Source organism: Lethenteron reissneri, chromosome 2 (genome assembly GCF_015708825.2).
Source record: "Lethenteron reissneri isolate LAM-NWPU_2019-01 chromosome 2, ASM1570882v1, whole genome shotgun sequence".
Lineage (NCBI taxonomy): Eukaryota > Metazoa > Chordata > Hyperoartia > Petromyzontiformes > Petromyzontidae > Lethenteron > Lethenteron reissneri.
In genome coordinates this window covers 15,208,323-15,227,190 of record NC_083780.1, presented here as the reverse complement: position 1 = coordinate 15,227,190, position 18,868 = coordinate 15,208,323, and the positions used below count along the sequence as shown (strand labels likewise).

The 18,868-nt window shown below is 46.5% G+C and overlaps 1 protein-coding gene across 1 annotated transcript in view; it reads right to left on the bottom strand.

The window, feature by feature from the left end:
• Positions 1-2,439: 2,439 nt before the first annotated feature.
• The window catches only part of LOC133340785 (anoctamin-5-like), a 29,921-nt gene continuing 13,492 nt past the window's right edge, over positions 2,440-18,868 (bottom strand). Inside the window, exons 12-21 of the mRNA XM_061549176.1 lie at positions 17,949-18,091; positions 16,673-16,747; positions 15,109-15,334; positions 13,524-13,690; positions 12,533-12,630; positions 11,322-11,452; positions 10,375-10,580; positions 9,296-9,501; positions 8,919-9,024; positions 2,440-7,927 (exon numbers count right to left, since the gene is read on the bottom strand). Coding sequence (XP_061405160.1) covers positions 7,652-7,927; positions 8,919-9,024; positions 9,296-9,501; positions 10,375-10,580; positions 11,322-11,452; positions 12,533-12,630; positions 13,524-13,690; positions 15,109-15,334; positions 16,673-16,747; positions 17,949-18,091 — 1,634 coding nt within the window. The 3' untranslated portion in view covers positions 2,440-7,651. The remainder of the gene's footprint in view (positions 7,928-8,918; positions 9,025-9,295; positions 9,502-10,374; positions 10,581-11,321; positions 11,453-12,532; positions 12,631-13,523; positions 13,691-15,108; positions 15,335-16,672; positions 16,748-17,948; positions 18,092-18,868) is intronic.

The window sequence follows — 18,868 nt, the reverse complement described above, 5'->3', positions numbered from 1 at the left end:
AAATAAGTAAAAACCACGAGAGGCGTCGTAAAGACATTATACGGCAGAAGCAGCCCATACCAGCGACATGTGTGGGAATTAAGAGGTATATACTTAATATGTGTGTGTGTTACTGGAGCGGTGGCGCAAGTGGTTAACGCAAGTCTCGTATCAATGGCGAAAAATATCTGAACTCGTTCTGGGACTCCTTCCCCTCCCCCACCCACCTCCCGTCGCCCATGACTGGATACATTCTTCTTTTTATTTTTAAGGCAGTGTTTGTGACCAAAGTGTTGTATGGATGGATGTTTAACTTCTTTCGCACCGTGCGTCGCCTACCGTGTTAATCGGAGGTGTCGAGTTAATGTGAACAAAAACCCTGTGCATCGCTAGCAACGAGTAGCAAGTTCGGCCGATGATGCGAGTAAAACAGTGTCTAAAAGCTTTTTAAAAATAGTTTTAAGCCGACCCTTGTTCAATCAGTAAAAACAATTAACCTCAACCAATTGCCCCGATGGTGAACTTCCTACAGTAGAGGTGTGGGGTGAACACACAACACGGCACGATGGCGGCGAACGCGAACCGCGACTTCATTTCACCACGGCCCGGGCCGCGTGAAGCTTCGCACCGAAGAGCTGCAAACTCACGGTATTATATCCGTCACTGCAAACATCATTGCCACGTGTCTATATATTTATATCCTTCGGAAACTGCCACCGGACATCGACGTGCCAATGAGAGGAGATCAGACACAGGTATGGCATTGGTGAGTTATCGGGTCAGCCCTGTTTATCATCTCTGTTCGTTAATTGTTGGTTTAGAGCTTAGGTTTGGTGCTAATGTGTGACCCACCAAACACATTCGTAAATGCCACCGTAGACTTTAGTGGAAACAAAAACAACAGTTGGGATTTAAATTCATCCAAAAAAATCCTGAACAGTTTTTTTTAACAGGCACATGAATAGTTACCTATTTGTAACTATTGATTAAAAGACAAACCCATCAATACTTATCGAACAGTACTCCGACTAAATATACATTTTTTAAATTAAAAGTAACATAAAATGTTCGTACACACTGCATTATGGGTGGATCTGTTCATAGTGAGCTCACTGAAACTAGCATGTGCATAAACTAGCATGTGCATAATCCACTTAATTAAACTCTCAAGCAATGCAAGGTAATAGGAGTGAAAGTAAAGATACTGCATAAGAAGGATGTACCTCAGTAAGGAAAATGATACCCCCACGCTACTTGTTAGCACATGGCATCTCAATGACGTTGGTGTCATTCAAGGTAGGGTCATTGCTCTATTTATGCCCCCCCTCCCCCGCAGTTTAAGGAGCCGAGTTGATGCATTGGCTACCCTTGAACGTTCACCCTTGGCACCAATGGCCCCGCTTCAGAGAACGCTCGGCTCTCACGTTCACTGCGATAACATTCCCGGTGACTGCGCCAACGACTCAGTCGTTGGCTGGGCTCAGTGATTTTGAGTTAGTGGAACGTGTGCCGCACAGGCCGATTTAAGCGTCAGCAGCCATAATCTATCCAGTGCCGGGCGAAGGCCCTCTCGGCAATCTATAGCTTCTGCACACACAGCCGTTTCCCTCCTTTGGCTGCGATTCCGTCGTTCGTTTCGACCTCCCCCCCTTACTAATGGAACTTTTACGTTTAAACGGCATAGTTACCATGGTAACAAAATATTTCAAATGCTCTATAAACCTGGGCTCTAAGCAATGACGGAAACAGCAATATTCAATTTCACTGCAAGTAGCTGAATAAAGTATCTGATGGAACTAATTCGAGGAGTCAGAAATCCAAGTATTGTCATTTCAAATATATTGGAACTTTCGTTTTGGAGTGAAATTTGTAACAACGTGGAAAAAAAATAACTATTCGAAATATGTTTCGTCAAATTTGCAATAACGTTGCAATTAAAACAAGATTGTGTTTCTTAAATAGTTTCAAACGTATGATGCATAACCATAAAAATCGGTAGGTTTGAACTTGACCATTATTGCTATACTCTTTGCATGGAAAATGTATTTTAACGTGAATACGCATGTCAATAAAGTGACAATATAAGGATGAATATTTTAGAAAACGAAAATCAATGTATGCATTAGTACAAATTCTGGGGTCAGGAATTCAAATTGTACAATGTGAGAGACATCAGTGCCTGCGTTTGTGGTAAACTGTGTAAAACATGTCGATGTTTTACAATTTCAGAGGGTTTAACTTCGAACAGCAGTAGCTCTAAAGATGTAACCGTCATTACTCGAGGAAAGTGCAGCATGTCTGAGCTTGAATATTCGTGTTCCATCTACAAACAGAATGAATTGTATAAGCCATATCTAATGGGGTTTGGTATCCAACGCTAACAATTGCAAGCAAGGATGTTAACAATCACTGTACCACATTAGCTTCAGTACTATATTAAATGAGAACATACTCCGCAGGCATTTAGACACCCTGTTTGGTTTAATGAAAATATACACATATATACAATTAACTTGGTACATTTAATATATTGTTACATCATGTTACATCGACTAACAAAGACAGAGACAACACGTTTAGATGGCAACTGATGTTGACATCACAAGTTCCAACGCAGTCACTGTTATGCCATTGCAACAGGGCTTTCACGATGCAATGCATTCCTGGGAACCCTGTAGTCGTAAATCGGACCCCTACTTTCCCATGTACAACAGGAACAGTAGAAACATCCCTTGCCGATGTATCTGTCCTTTTATCAGCCATATCTAACGGGGTTTGATCGGTAAAATCCACAAGAAAGGCTTGAGAATAACAAAAGCTCTACGGCAAGTAACATCGGGAACCAGTCTGAGCGTTCAAATGTGTTCGTAAGTCGAGTCGAATGATGTCGTAAGTCGAGTCGAATATGTTCGTAAGTCGAGTGGAATGATGTCGTAAGTCGAGTTTCTGCGTCGTAAATCGACCCACGGTGGCATGTAAACGGCGTAAATGTGGATCGTCGTCAGTCTGACCGTCGTAAACAGGAGACCACCTTTATAGTTAGAATCGACATTGTCATCATCACCGTCGTCGTCCTCTGGTTTGGTATGGTGATCCTGTTACATTCCACAAAATTTAGACGTGCACGTTGTTCAGTACATGGTAGACCAGCTGATGAACACGTGCAATTATTACCACAATTGCCACTGTCCACACAGTACAATTGATCTTCATTGGTGCTAAATCCGTGGTAGACGGACTTGGAGTTGTCATCCCCCAACATCCATCCACTGACTACTGGAATTTGAAGAGTTGATTGAGCCAAGTGGTTTTCTACAAAATATAAAGTATTCAAAACATTTAATTAGGTAAGCCAGGCAGGACCCTCCTGCAAAGGGGTATTTAGGCTCAGTGAGGCTTTCCTGGATGATTAAATAATAAAAATGAACCACACCGTGTGTTGTCTTATTGTAATTAATAGACTCTGTTCGCTTTGTCCCTATAACCATATAAACATAAATATGGATGATCTCATCCGATCTCGGAAGCTAAGCAGGTTTGAGCCTGCATAGTGCTTTGATGGGGAACTACCGTGCATGAAGCTGGTGCTAGAGGCTGCGCGTGCTACTGCTGTAGGCAGCATACTTCCAGATACACAGATTGTTGCACGGTATTTCTAAGCTAACATGTATATGCTGCCCGCCTTCAACTCACACTGACCAGCATGGCGAATAATGGTCAAATCAGCGCAGGCAGGCCCTCATCCAGCAGTGTAAACAGAAACGAGCTGCACATGTCGATGTGAGCAGTATAACGACACTTTTAATTATGTTGCATCCGTACGATTTCAATCAATAGCTCATTTGACTCGTGGTATTATAAGTTTACTTTTCTCAATGTTATCCTGAGAGTGGATATTGGTGTCCATTCGGATCGCTCACGGGGCAGTGCGACCCACCGCGCCAAGCTACCTCCCAGATCCCTCCAGGTGACCTCGAGTTCACACAGTCGTCGTATGGGGCAGCACTGGCCCACGCGCTCCGCACATGAGAGTAGTGTTCGTCACACGACGATCAACTCGATATTTCTCAGATCTTAATTTGGCCCACCTAACCAAATTTACAACGGGGTGTTTTTGGTGCAGCCATCGGTGACAGAGCTGAGATCATCAACTCACTATAATTTACTTGAGAACCCGTAATTACACGCATCATGCCTTGATTCAAACCCAGGATCTCTGCAATGCCAGCTCATCAGTCTAACGTCTCGGAGCCACCATCCACTTTTAAAAATCTTACTTGTAAAAAATATATATATTACTCAGCGTCACCGTGTCGGTGTTCCTCACCTGTGATGTATGGCCAGGGGTAAGGTCATGCACCGCGAGAACAGCCGTCGCTATGTGAACGAGGGGGGTGGATGTGGATCGTCTGTTGGTGCTGGAGGGGGTAGGTGTGGTGACTCATTAAACAACAGCGAGAGAGATAGATAGAGTGCTGTGGGGCCGTAAATGTGGGTTGTACGACCTACGATGCGTTGCCCCAGCCTCAAATGAGCCCCTGGTGTGGTGCTGTGTAGTAAACATCGCCACTGGGGAGAAAAAGGCGGCCTTGCGTGGTGCTGGCCACCGACCCCCTCGATGTTGCTCTCTAACAGCACTTGTCCCTAAAAGTCTGCGTAAGGCGATACGGGGCATCTTTGTCTTTGGTCCGTCGTCCTCTCGGGGTAATCGTTCCCAGCTCAACTGCTGGGTCATTGCACTCATGACCTGCACCCTCACATCTGTCTTCCCCTTTGTCTCCCAGTCCGTTGTTACTATATTGCCTTACTGGTAACTATATTGCCTTACTGGTAACTATATTGCCTTACTGGTAACGAGCCCTGCCTGAGCCCACTTACGCTTTATGTCAAGTCAATGTGGTGTGTTTAACCTGCGTCTCTTCTCGAATCCACGTTCACTCATTTCTACCTAGCTTGGTCAGTGTCTCATTCTTCACCTGAAGACGGCTGCTTGCGTTGTAGCCGAAACGTCGTGAGAATTATTTTATTTTATGTTTTATTTTTATTATTTTATTACTTCCCTTCTACTTGACTTTACCGAAAGAACCAAGAAGATCATTTCTACCTCTCCATTTCTACCTGCATGCAACTTTCAATGCTTAATATAAATAAGAATAAGACTAATTTACACTTGTAAGTTGCATTTCATCCGTAGCCCCAAAGCGCCATGTCAGGGAAAGCAGGAAATAAACAGAACCAGGGTCAGCGGTCAGAACTCGGGACTCAAAGCCAACGACTCCGATTGTCTCATTGCCAAAGCGTTGTCCCATCGTATATCCTGACGACCCCTGCAGGAACAGAGCCTTGTTCTCGGAGTCCTGAGAAGAAGGGACCTGATTGTAGTATGAAGATGGATCGGTTCCTGCCAGTATTGTGGGGCTAACGCATTGAGCACGTTGTAAGGGCAGCAGGAGCAGCAGCAGCAGGAGCAGCAGCAGCGGCAGCAGCAGCAGGAGCTTATAGTCTACTCGATACTGGACTGGTGGCCAGTGCAGAGACAGGAGAGCAGTTGTGTGATGTGCTCACAGTATAAAGGGGCTCAGATCTTTCACAATAACACAATGGAACTCTCAAACACTAGTTCGCTGATATAAACAGTGACAATGATGCATATATATTTGTTCCCAAGAATAGTGATAATAAACATATATAAATATTATGCAGGTTTAGGCGCAGAGGCTTTTGGCTCAACAAGTGCCAAGCCTTTTAACAACGCACATACGTACACAAGCATAACATTCACACACCTCAATGAACACTCACACGCATATGACAATAGACTTCTGAAAACTAAACCTTGTTTTTATACCCGGTGTTATCTGGTCCGGACGACCACCGTCAGGGAACAAGGGTCAGCTTAATGTGGGGGTGTAGTTATAGCTCTGGCCACAACCAACCCCTAACAGCATAGTTGTTCTTCATAATAAAGATTTTTGGGTTAGATCGCGTAGATGTAAATGTGTCGAAACCCTCCACTACCCGACACGGCCAATCAGTAAGGGATTTGTCACATAAACAAAACGCCAAATAGTTACTAGTATAGTGTATGGTAGTGTGTAGTGTATAGTGTAGTGTATAGTGGTGTGTAGTGTATAGTGTAGTGTATAGTAGTGTGTAGTGTAGTGTATAGCAGTGTGTAGTGTATAATAGTGTGTAGTGTATAGTGTAGTGTATAGTGTAGTGTATAGTAGTGTATAGTAGTGTATAGTGTAGTGTATAGTGTTGTGTATAGTGTAGTGTATAGTAGTGTGTAGTGTAGTGTATAGTAGTGTGTAGCATAGTGTATAGTGTAGTGTATAGTAGTGTATAATGTAGTGTATAGTGTTGTGTATAGTGTAGTGTATAGTAGTGTATAGTAGTGTATAGTGTAGTGTACTTCTTCAGCCCACCGGTGTGTTGAAGAGTGAATCCACGACAGAATATTCTGGAAAATCGCCCGATGATGCCGGATGTTATTACCAGCGAAACGTCGTACTCAGGTTGTAAATGTTGTGGATTCACTCTTTATCACACCGGTGGGCTGAAGTAGTCACTATTTGGCGTTTTGTTTACGTGACAAATCCCTTACTGGTTGGCCGTGTCGGGTGGTGGAGGGTTTCGACACATTTATACTTACGTGATCTAACCCAAAAACTTTTATTATGAATAAAATTGGTCGCGAAAGCCTACGTGTTAAGCAAAGTTGTTGTGTTTGTACATATTTGTGTCTGTTGTGTGCATGCGTGGTTTTCGTGGTTTATGGGTTCATATCTCTCTGTGTGGATTCTGTATCATGTACGCACGTTTCTGCGTCGGGTCTGAGTATATATGTGTGCAAGTGTGTTTGTCTTTGTATGTGCATGAATCTGTGTGCATGTGCCTCTGTATTAATGTTTGTGTCTGTGTTGTGAGTGTATGTGAGTGTATGTATCGGTGCATATGTGCAGAGTACTCGTGTGTCTGTGTATTTTTCCACGTATCTCTGCATTTTCGTGTGTACATGTGCATGCGTGTTGGCGAGCGGTAACTTAGTGGTTAGCGCGCTGCGCTACGAACCCTGGTCGTCCGGGCTCGATTCCCGCTCGCAGCCACCCCCAACTACGATTATCTGAACCGATCCCGGACATCCCCTAGGTCGACTCAGTCTCAAGTCAGTACCTGATGCGATGTGTGAATATCGCCACTATGCCATGCTGTCTTTCATGGGTGCTCGTTAACTGCACTTGCTCCTACAGTCTGTTACTTGATACAGCAAGCGTGCTGTGACGGTTCCACCTGAAGACGGAAGCTTGTGTTGCCTCCGAAACGTCGTGATTTTTATTTAATTTTTATTTTATTTTACTTTTATTAATTTTATTATTTTTCACCTACGTGACTTTACCGAAAAAACCTAAGAATATGAATCATTGCAGTCACGAAAGCTTCAAATCTAGAGTCTGTTAAGGCTTTACGAGGTATTGTTGTCCTGGTCCTTTGTGAGTCTTTGTCCACATGGAAATCGGCGAGCAGGTCGACCACCTGCTCTACACCAGTTTGTTGAGATTGGAATTCCAGTGAGAAGATGCAAATAAAGTCAACCTCTCCTCGTCGTCCGTCCCTCCTCACATCTCTTTGGGGGGAGGTGGACTTTCAATTTGCCTTCCTGTTCTCTGCCCTACTCGTCTACCTGTCCGGATCTCGTCCTCCCTCCGATGAGTGCGGAGCAGCGGGGCCGGCTCCATCTGCTGACCCTCCGCGTGGGTCTGGGGGTGGACGGCGGCGTCGAGGGTCCGGGCGCGTCGGCGAGCAGCGAGTCGCGGAGCCGCCCCAACTCCGCCTGCTCCAGGATCTTGTGCACGAGGAAGCGCTCGCGGCGCACGCACGCGCGCACGTGCGACGGCATGTCCGGGATGACGTAGGCGATGAAGGAGTTGGTGAGGAATACGACGTGCTGCGCACACGCAGGCACGCATCATCGTCGTCACGCGGAAAAAGGATCTTTCGTAATCTTAAGAAGTTGCATGTACAGGACAGGGTAAGTCCTCGTTTTACGCTGGAAATGCGCTAAACGTGAAAAGTACCGCGTGAAGAGAAAAACGCGTTAAGCGACGATTTCCAAGTAAACAATGTAGTGACGCATGCACAGCGATATGGTGGGACAAACAGCTGAGGGTACGCCGTCGCGTCACTGTATTATTCCACGTACTGTGTCACTGTAGCACTCAGACATGCAGCTCAAAAAGGAGTTCTTCAGTCTACCGCTCAGATACCGCTTCATAACGGCACGCGTTCCGCATTATAACGACGTGCGTTCCGTATTATAACGGTGCGCTTTATGGGTTATGATGGTGCGCACGTTCGGCGTTGTGCGAAAAGTGTTCCCTCATGGGAGAGCCGCGTTGTAGTGAAAACGCATTGTGTGCCAGTATTCTGTGAGTTTCTGCAGTCTACACATTAGTGTTACGAGATAATGCGTCTCTAAAGTTTACGTGCTAATGTCACTCGTCCTTGTAGAGTTTACATTGGTGTCACTCGACCATCGGTCTTTATAGTATGAATAGGTACACCCCAACCAGTGGATCAGAAGGTCGGTGGGCATTCGGTGTGATTAAGTGTGAGTAATCGTACCTCTTACCAAGTCATCTGGCCAGTGTGGAAGAGCAAGCCAAATACAATTTAGAAGGTCTCTCTTGAGTTCCCCCAAATGGAGGTCCTTCTACCAGCAGCAGTGTGAGCAAATAATTGCTCGGCTGCACCTTTAACTTGTAAGGGATATGCAAATGTGCACGTGGGGAGATAAAGGCGGCCGGGCGTGGTGCTGGCCACCGACCTCCTCGTGTGCCGTGTTGGCCTTCTTAGGTGCTTGCTAACAGCACTTGCCCCAACAGTCGATTCAGGCTATACAGGGGCTCTTTGTCTGTGTCTTGTATGCAAATACATACCTCCGTGACAATGACGAAGGCTAGCTTGGCCGCTAGTACGTGCCAGTACTGCATGTTGAGGGAGTATGCCTGAGGATGGCCAGGGGGGTAGCGATAATCCCTGTATCTGCGCACGTACAAACGCAACCACAAGCAAGCACGCACCGGCTGTACTGAGCATTTTTGAAAAGGTACAATTGTGCACATTTACGCACACATTTCATTCTCAAATCGGCTGCTGGATGAAGGCCTTCCCACGGCTGTGTGGGGGTTATGTTTGACCACGCTTCAGGGCATTAATCAACTGCGACATCCATAGAGCAGCACACCCGGAAGTGACGTCACGACGGATAGGAGAGCACACCCCAAAGTCAGGGAGGGCGCCTAGAGGCAGCCACCTGCAGGTGGTGTGGATCGCCAGGTCGAACCAGGGCGGCAGCTCGTCGGGAATATTCTGCTCCTGGAAGTCGCTGATGTTGAAGACGGAGAGGCTGTTTTCATTGTACCCGCGCATGGTGGGAAAACCCGTGCCGTGCCCTGCCGAGTAGCCATAGTAGTACACGAGGCGTGGGATGATGTCCGACGTGAAAGCCACGATGCACACCTGTGGAATTTGCACGTGTACATGCAGCGTCAGCGATGTCACCTAGCTATGCTACGACTTGACCACCCATTCCCAATGTCCATTACCCCATAAACTCACCCGAAGTAATTTAATACACTGTCGCAAGTACAATTTTGGGGCATGCTGCCACGGCGTTTATGATTAACACAAGGACTTACAATCCAGAGGTCGCCGGTTTGATCTCCCGGCATTGCAGTTGATTCAGTGACACAGTGACGAGCGTACTGCGGGATGTCTAAGTTTGATTCCCGGCCACGGATGGAGCGTTGGCACATCAGTTAGGGCAATGGGCTCCGAGACGCAGTGGTTCCGAGTTCAATACCCAGCCAAGGTTAACATCACTGGTGGGTGATATCTTAACCGGTCTAGGGGCCCCAACGTTAACCCATTCACCGAGTCGCTTAAATTTTACTAGATATATAAATAGTAAGAGAAGACTATGAGAATGGTGTATGTTTGAACCCAAATGGGTAGCATAATTTAATAAAAATCTACTGCTCCACAATTGGAACAATCGGTAACATATAACACTTTTACTCTTATCATTCCTATTATTCTATAACTTCATGTAGAGCTCTCACAAGCCAGCCGTTCCCTCTCCTATCCAGGCTCAACTCCCCCTAATTGCCATTTCACCCCTTTCTTTCTGCTTTTCAACTCCATTAACTGCCTTAACCGCCATAACAGCTTTAACGGCCTTAACTGACAGCCTCGCGGCTGTCCATCAACTGCCCCAAGTGACAGTCTTGCGGATGTCCCGCTGCTCATGCTCCACGTCACACTCACGAGCTTGCCGAAAGGGCAGAGAGAGAGAACGAGCGAAGTGGCGAGCGGACGATCGGTGCGACTCACGTTGGTGAGAACGGACAGGGTGGCCACGACGCCCAAGATGTCCTCCCAGGCTCCGATGCCACTTGCTCGAGACACGACGGGCCTCCGCGTCTTCGTGACCAGCTTCCAGGCGTCGACGCGAACCTCCATGATATTGTTGAGCAGCGCGAGCAGTGGAGAGAGAGGGAACGACGCCACGAAGAGCGTCACAAATCCGAACTGGATGACTGGGATACAATTGTGGGGGAGGGGGGGGGGGATATTATTAAAAGCAAAACCAATTATCTAATTGGTTCAATGTAATTTTAGTAAAGGAGTCCTTCAAATATATTGACATTTAAAAAATATACGTGAACTGGGACCCAACGATGGGCCACTTGGGAGACAAGATGGAGACAAGATGCCGTGTGTATTTATCTGCGGCTGCATCATCGCGAGCAGTAGAGTTAAGAAGCGTACTATACAGGAATGTCGCGGTCAACCGTCAACGGTCGAGTGAACTACCTCAATAAATTTGATGCGAATGGTCACATTCCACAATTAGGAAAACCCGCGATTTCGGTGTATAATGCATAGATTTGTGCCTTTAACGAAATCACCCAGAATGCACTCAATCTAATTGGACCTTGGAATCAAGGTAGGTTTGAGCCTGGATAGTGATTGCATGGGCGATTTCACAACAGTTGTACTGCCATATCTGCCTTTTGGCTAAGATCAAGTGTAGTATCTGTTCTTATTTTCTGTGTGTTTAGTTTGTTGTCCTCCCCCCGCACCTACGATTAGCACGGTGAGCTACGTACCATGTGAAAGAAGTTCGACATACGGGATAGTGGAGAGCGCGGCAAAATCCCTTCCTCCACCAACTCGACGTTTAATACAAATGACACCCAATCGTTTTGCTTTCAGGTGAAATTAGGGAGAAAAAACCACACTGGCTCGGCAGGTGTGCTCCCGTGAGCTCATTGTACCCATCTCAAGGTACTCGTTGAAGAGCCCGAGCTTGCTCTGTGGCTGCAGGTCCTTGTCCTGCTCCCAGCGCGTGTAGACATCCTGCGGGCGCTGCTTAGCTCGACGCTGGGCCCACCAAGTCATGAACCACCTGAAGATTGGCGAAGGGAGGACGCACACACCCAGGCACGCGTAATGCACGCATACAGTGCACAAATTCGGTCAGCTGTTCCATAGCTCATTACCGCATCTTCAAGCTCTCAGCACGTACAATGAAACGTCCGACGTTACGCTGAATAACACGTGGTACAGCCCGAAATCCACATCAGGGAGATCTCCAGAACAACCACTCAAAGCCGACGCAGTAGCGATGTAACGGACAACTTTCTGTCAACCCACTGTGGGGTGGAGGACTCCCCATGTCGGTCACGGGCTTTGCGAGTTCAAAACGATGGAACTGCCTGAATGCCCAGCAAGTGTCTGATTGGCACGACAACCCCATTATACCAACATTGTCAGGACAGTTGACTAGAGTTAAATTTAGCAGAGTGTGTCTGGAAGGGACAAAATATAACACACACCCCTTTGAGCATTTAAATTAGTAACTAATTGATGATTAATTTGCAGTGGCTATCATTCTTACTGCTGAAAACTGCGTAGTACTGCAGTGTTCTGTTCCTCTCAGTACTTGGCAGCAGTAGGCATACGCAGGGTGAAGCATCACTCATGCCAGCCAATTTGCAAGCGTGTTCCCGAGCACACTTAAACAATGTGTGGCATCTGGAATGGACGCTGCCCTCATGATTCTAAAGGCGCTACATCAGTTGATCACCCTGTTGTAAGCAGTGTCCACAGAGGTTCTCACATGGTGCTCTGAACCTTTGTGACTTCTTTATTTCCTGGGCACGGATTAGTGGCAAGTGGTATCTAAACCAGAAGCAGAATCAGAATCTACATCATGGAATCTCCTTTGCCAGTACCAAAATATGATAGTAGGTTTTTCCCCTTTTTTTTGGCAACAAAACAGGTGTTAAGATGTTAAAACACCAAACTGAAACCTTTTACAAGGAATCATGTCTGCATTAACCACGATGTTTGTGGTAGACCAGAGGACGCCAAAAAGCCCTTTGGCGTCCTCTGCGAAAGTGTCCCCCCCCACCCCTCTGACAATGAGTGAAGTACACTCGCTTAAACGATCAGATATCCCGGCTCAAGCGAAAGCACTACTCACGGGAGGATGATTTCCTGGAAATTGCCCAAGATCTGCTTGACGCCCATGACGATGGTGAGCTGAGTAGTTAGTTCAACGAGACATCCGGCTGGGGAACACTAGATGGATTGTAGGGAATGTAGAGTAGATTAAGAGCAACCTTAATAATGCTTTCGTTTTATATAGCGTCATTCATGCTAATAGCATCCCATAACGATGTACATTAATTATGTATACAAATTATGTATACAAATTATGTATACAAGTGAACTCAAAAAATAATGAACAAATTAAGAAGTGGCACCAAGACTAAAAAGAACAAACTAAAAAGTTATCACTAAATATTGGTCCATTAATAATTAGTCATCATAACGTCTACAGTAGTGAAACATGGCAAGGCATTACAAGGGCACTAAAGATTCTAGATTTGAAGTTTTCGTGACTGCAAGGATCCATACTCTTTGGTTCTTTCTGTAAAGTCACGTAGGTGGAAATAAATAAATAAATAGATCGCGACTTTCAATTTCAACACTGATGATGATTGCTTGTGTTGCAATTGAAACGTCGTGATTGATTTATTTCTATTTATTATTTATTATTTTTCACCTATGTTACATCACCGAAAGAACCAAAGAGTATGGGCACTAAAGATATTGAATACATTTCTAATTATCGTCTTATTTTATTCAAACATTTGGTGCGAAGGGAAAAACTGGAGGACTCGGAGAAAAATCCACGCAACCACAGGGAGAGAGACATGCAAACTCCAAATATACAACAGGCGTCAGGTTTGGCATCGAACCTACGACCTCCTGTATACCAGGCTAGGTCGTAAATATCTCACCACCGTGGTGCCACAATATAGTTTATGTCTCGCAGGCATACATTGCCACACTCCAATTTCCCACAAAGACGTTTTTGTGGCTCTAATTTATTTACAACATAAAAAATGTGGTTGAATGTGACCCAAACAGCATGGAACTACGTGGCCCAACACCACTGACCCACACACCTCCTCGTTTCTCCATATGCCGAGGTACACATAGTCCCCGGGGTAGCTGATGAATTTGCCCTTGAAGAATGCGATGTAGAAGCAAGCGGAGTAGTAGTTGATGAACTGGAAGAGGAATTTCTTGAGCGTCAGCTGATTTTCAAAGTCTGCCTGCGTCTTGGGCATCTCTGCGGGCATGGAAACAAAGGTCACACGTGGACACGTGAACCCAACAGGGGTACAAAATGCACATTGGTGTTTATTTTTGTACTGATACATAGGCTGAGAAAATGAGTGATGATGTAATATGCAGGATTTGCAACATTGTAGAGTGTAACATGTTTAGATAGCCAGTAAACAGCTCAGGAGATGTGGAGTGAATCTCCAAGATGTTTCAGAAAAATAATTTTTAGTTAGACTGGAGGAATCCGATGACCTATAAAGTTATTTTTACAGATGTCCAGTAGGGGCGGGAATGGGTCAGAGGGACATACCAACACTTGAAGTTTTGTATGCCGCTGTTGTACGGAATATGATGTACTCTATAGACTTTTTTTAAATACCTGCAGCAGCTGCTGCTGCCATTTTAAGTGTTAACCTATTATGATTGGTTCTTGGTGAAAACTGCCCATGGGCAATAACTGGTAGATAGGTGCCTCCTTCCAATCATTCACGAGTACTTTCCAGAGATGGTTAAGTATTTTCTTTTAAGCTAGGATGGTAACACATTAAGGGATGCTTGATGTTGAACGATAGGTAAAGTGGGCTTCAGCAAGACGCGTCGTTAGAAGGGATGTTGGCCAGCAGTAGAGACTAACAATTGAGTGGCAAGCTAAATGAGGGACGAACAGCAGAGAGAATTTACACTGTGGTTCGGTCGATATGTTTGAGCAACCCACGCACACCAATTGAGAGTTTTAATTGCCGTACAGTAGTAGGGGCGCCGCGCTGGCAAAATGTTAACTCCCTCGCCTGGTATATCAAGCCGCTTGTGGGTTCAATCCCAACCCTGATGCCTGCTGCTGTATATTTGGAGTTTGCATGTTCTCCCCGTGGTCGCGTGGAATCTTCTCTCCACATTTAGAATCAACATCATGCATTTAGAGTATTTGGCTGCTATAAATGTCCACATGATAGGCCGCTTCGTTGAGCTATCATTTGTGGCCAGGTCGCTTCTGAAAAAGAGCTGTATAACTCAGTGGGCCTTACCTTTTAAAGTAAAAAAATGTTCAGTTGGGCGGGGGGTGGGGCGTGTGGAGACTAGTGGGGGTGGGGGGGTGGGGGGGGGCGCTGTTCCAAAAAAAGTTGTCCGCTACTGGCGCATACAAATGGAAATGGTTAGTTCATGGCATCTCACAGCGATGTAACTGCCATGAAAGCCTTTGCACGATTAAACCCAAGATACTGACATAAAACAGTCACTATTTAAACAGGCGATGATAACAGACAACCTACAAAAAATATAATTGCTCGTATAAATATGTAATAGTGGAATGCTTTGATGTTGCCTGCCATCCGAGTCGCCTTTGAAAAAATCTTTATAGTTCAAAGGGCTTCAGTCAGACAATAAACTTCTGATGAAAACCACGATGGAGATACAACTTACCCAGGTCGGTGAGGACAAGAGCCAGCCTGTCATAGCACTTGTTGAGGAGTATGATGACTATGACGTTGAGGACGGAGGCCGTGATGGAGGTGGCCATTTGCGGCGTGAGCAACGTGCCGATCACCTTGATTTCAGACACCTGCTTGGGAATACTCGAGGCGAAGATGATGAAGATGGAGAGGCGGTACACAATGACGCCCAGGATGCTCGCGATGATCAGGAGCATCTGCCAGGAACACGAGGAATCCGGGAGTGGGTGAAGTTGACCCTAGCTTTGTACCTGGGTTTTTCCGCTGTACAACCAAGCCACGCTGAAGCTGTGCCAGGACAGCTCAGGAAGCGCCAGTTTGGTTTTTTTCACTGCAGAACCCGAGCCATGCTGCAGACGCAATTAATGTATGACGCTGGCACCCCCCCAGTTAGATTGACTGGCACAACGTATGGCATCAATCATTAACTCTCCCCTCCCCCTCATCTCTGCTTGGCCCCAAGCCAGCTTTAGATGTCTTGTGATGCCAAAGTTTTATTATTCACTTCTGGCTCGGCATGACACAGTCAGATTTAGGGCCGGGATCCACGAGGCTGAGGCCAAAATCCACAAGCCCAATCCAAGGCCGGAAGCCTTTCAGGTCAAGGCTCGGATAAAACTAGTACTTCTTTTTTTTTAGATAAGGGCCACTCAGCTATATAGATCTTTTATCAGAAGCGACCAGGCCACAAATGACAGATCAACGAAGGGACTGATCGTGTGGAAATGTATAGCAGTCGAATACTCTAAACGCATGTTGATTCTAAATGTGGAGGGAAATCCGGAGGACCCGGAGAAAAATCTATGCGACCAGAGGGAGAACATGCAAACTCTAAATTGACAGGTGTCAGGGTCGTGAGCGAACCCACGACCTCCTGTACATCAGGCGAGGTAGTTAACATCTCGGCACCGTGGCGCCCCAGGTCGTCCTTTGACGACATTTCAGCTTTGAGGATAAGTTACGGCTCATGACAACTCAATAAACGGCACAACCACAAATCATCAAAACGTCGCGCCATTCATTGCCTTGGGGCCAGCCGTGGATATTTCAGTTGATTAGATGGACAGAGGAATGTAATTATATAATCATTCAGAGTTCTAGACCCTGACGTGTCATCGTCATGCAGAGGTTCGCCGGGAGTATGAGTGCCAACCCTGATGGCAGAGAACAGTGTGTCTGCTGGGGTTGGGTCAAGTACACATGTACAGTAAGAGCCGTGCATCCACTGCTGGATGACGGCCTCCCCACACCTGTGTGGGTCGTGGGGGTCACGTGCCCATTCTCCAGCATGCTGATCAGTACAAGTACAGATTCTGCTCCATTGCCCTCTGCTGTCCACCACACAGCCCCGCAGGAGCCTACGACACCAGCTTTGTGCACGATGGTTACCCATCACACGCAGCACCCAGGCTTAACGCTGATAAGCTTCCGACATCTGATGAGATTCGAGAGCATTGCAGTTGACTTGGTCATTATGTGACTGCATCAGGAGGATTGGTTCAATGTAAGTGTTGCTGCTGGATGGGTGGACTCACCCAGAAGACCACCGTGACTCCGGACAGACAGTAGCGAAGCCCCAGGGTCGTCTTGGGCACGTGGGGCTCCTCCTCCTGTACCCGCAGTGCACACACAGATGAGAGGAGAACCCAGTTTGGATAGGGGAGACCGTCACGTTGAGTGTGGTTACTGAGTCGACTCAGCCTCAAATGAGTACCTGGTGCGGTGTGTAAACATCGCCACTGGGGAGACAAAGGCGGTCGGGGTTGGTGTACCGTGCCCGGCCTTCATTGGTGCTGCTCGCGAGCAGAACTTGCCCAGCACGTCTGCTAAGGCTGCATGCGGGGGGGGGGGGGGGTCTTTGTCTTTGATTACTGAGCGCACCCGTTAAGCTTGGCTACACGAGTCGTCCTTTGACTACATTTCAGCTTTAATAAATAAACTATATATCAGGGTGTGCTGTCACGTGATACATACGGTGCCGTCCGTTTAGCACGTAGGCTTTCGCGACCAATATCCATAACACAGGTTTTTCTTTGGTTAAATATAAATGTGTCGTTAAACATGCTACCACCCAACGACACATTTATATTTACGCGATCAAACCCAAAAGACTTGTATTATACGGTATCGTATTGACCGTCTGGAGGAAATAGGCGGGTGGGTGGGAACGTGCTGCCCCCTAGTGTATGTTCAGAGGTCACTGAAAGGGATCTTCAGTAACTCTGAAATATCTACTGCGAAAGGACCAATCTCGAAGGGGGGTCATTGATGCACTGCTCTGCGAATGTTCAGAGAAGACGCCGATAGCAAAACCAGAATAAAATTGGCGGAAAAGTCAGAAAAGTATGAAGAAGAGAAAAAAAGTAGAATTGTACATCCATAATATAGTTTTTTTTGTGTTAGAGCACACAAATATAAATGTGTCGTTAATCCCGCCACAACCCGACACAGCCAATTAGTGAAGTTTGTCACGTAAACAGAGCATGCCAGATCGTCACTAGTACAGCACACCGGTGTGTTGGAGAGCAAATCAACAACATTTACAATCTGAATACGATGTTTCGCCAGTAATCACAACTAGCTTCATCAGGCGACAGCCAGATTTGTGGAGACACATTTATATCTAACGACATTTTATTATTATTATTATTTAATTATTTCCCTTCTACGTGACTTTACCGAAAGAACCAAGAATATGAATCATTGCAGTCACGAAAGCTTTAAATTGAAAATAATTGTAACACTTGCAATTGCACAAGACAGAGGTGTGTGCGATGAGGTGGTCACCGTGGTGATGGAAGGAAGAGTTACCATGGTGACGACGTTGAGCTTCTTGCCGGAGCAGCGAGCCTCGTACTCGGGCCGCGGCGGCTCGCTCTGCGCGGCTGCCGTCAGGTCCCATCGGAACGCCAGCGACGCCTGGGAGCGCTTCCACATCTCCAGGAACACCATGGCTGCCAGGAGGGCTCACTTTCAACGGTCACGTAACTCTACCGACTATGCTCGATGTTTTAGATGTTTCCTAACGCATTCTGGCATGTGTCTTTTTCAAAGCGCAGTTTGATTGGCACGGGGCACCAGGGATCACGACTACTCGGAGCCTTCAGCTGTGGTCATTGGATCACTCACGACGTGCCTCATCGGAACTCGGAAACTCGGCAGAATTGAGTCGGGAAAGCGCTCGCATTGGTGGTTGCTGCCATGCCTTTCAGAAGCAGGAAGACTTCTTCAGAATTCTGGCAATTCGCCTGATGGAGCTGGTTGTAATCACCATAGAAACGTCGTACTCTGACTGTAAATGTTGTGGGTTTACTCTCCAACACACAGTTGTGTTGAAGTAGTCACTCATTGGCACGTTTTGTTTACGTCACACACCTTACTAATTGTGTCGGGTGGTGGTCGGTTAACGACACATTTATATGTACGCGATCTAACCCCAAAACCTGTATGAACACTATTGGTCGCGAAAGCCGACGTGTTCAACACGCTCGGCTGTCATAGTCGTCTGCAGGCTGCGCTTTACGGGTGATCAGAGCAGAGACGCGCAGGGGAAACGTCGGTGTGCTGCACCCTGCACCCAACCCTCACCAACCCGCACTCGCCACGCAGGGACGTATATTAAAATAGCCCCCAACGCCTTAAAGGTGTGGGAGAGCCCTCATCGAGCAGTGGATTGACAAATGGGCCAATACATACACGTGGCCGTTGGATAAGGACGTTGCAAGACACGA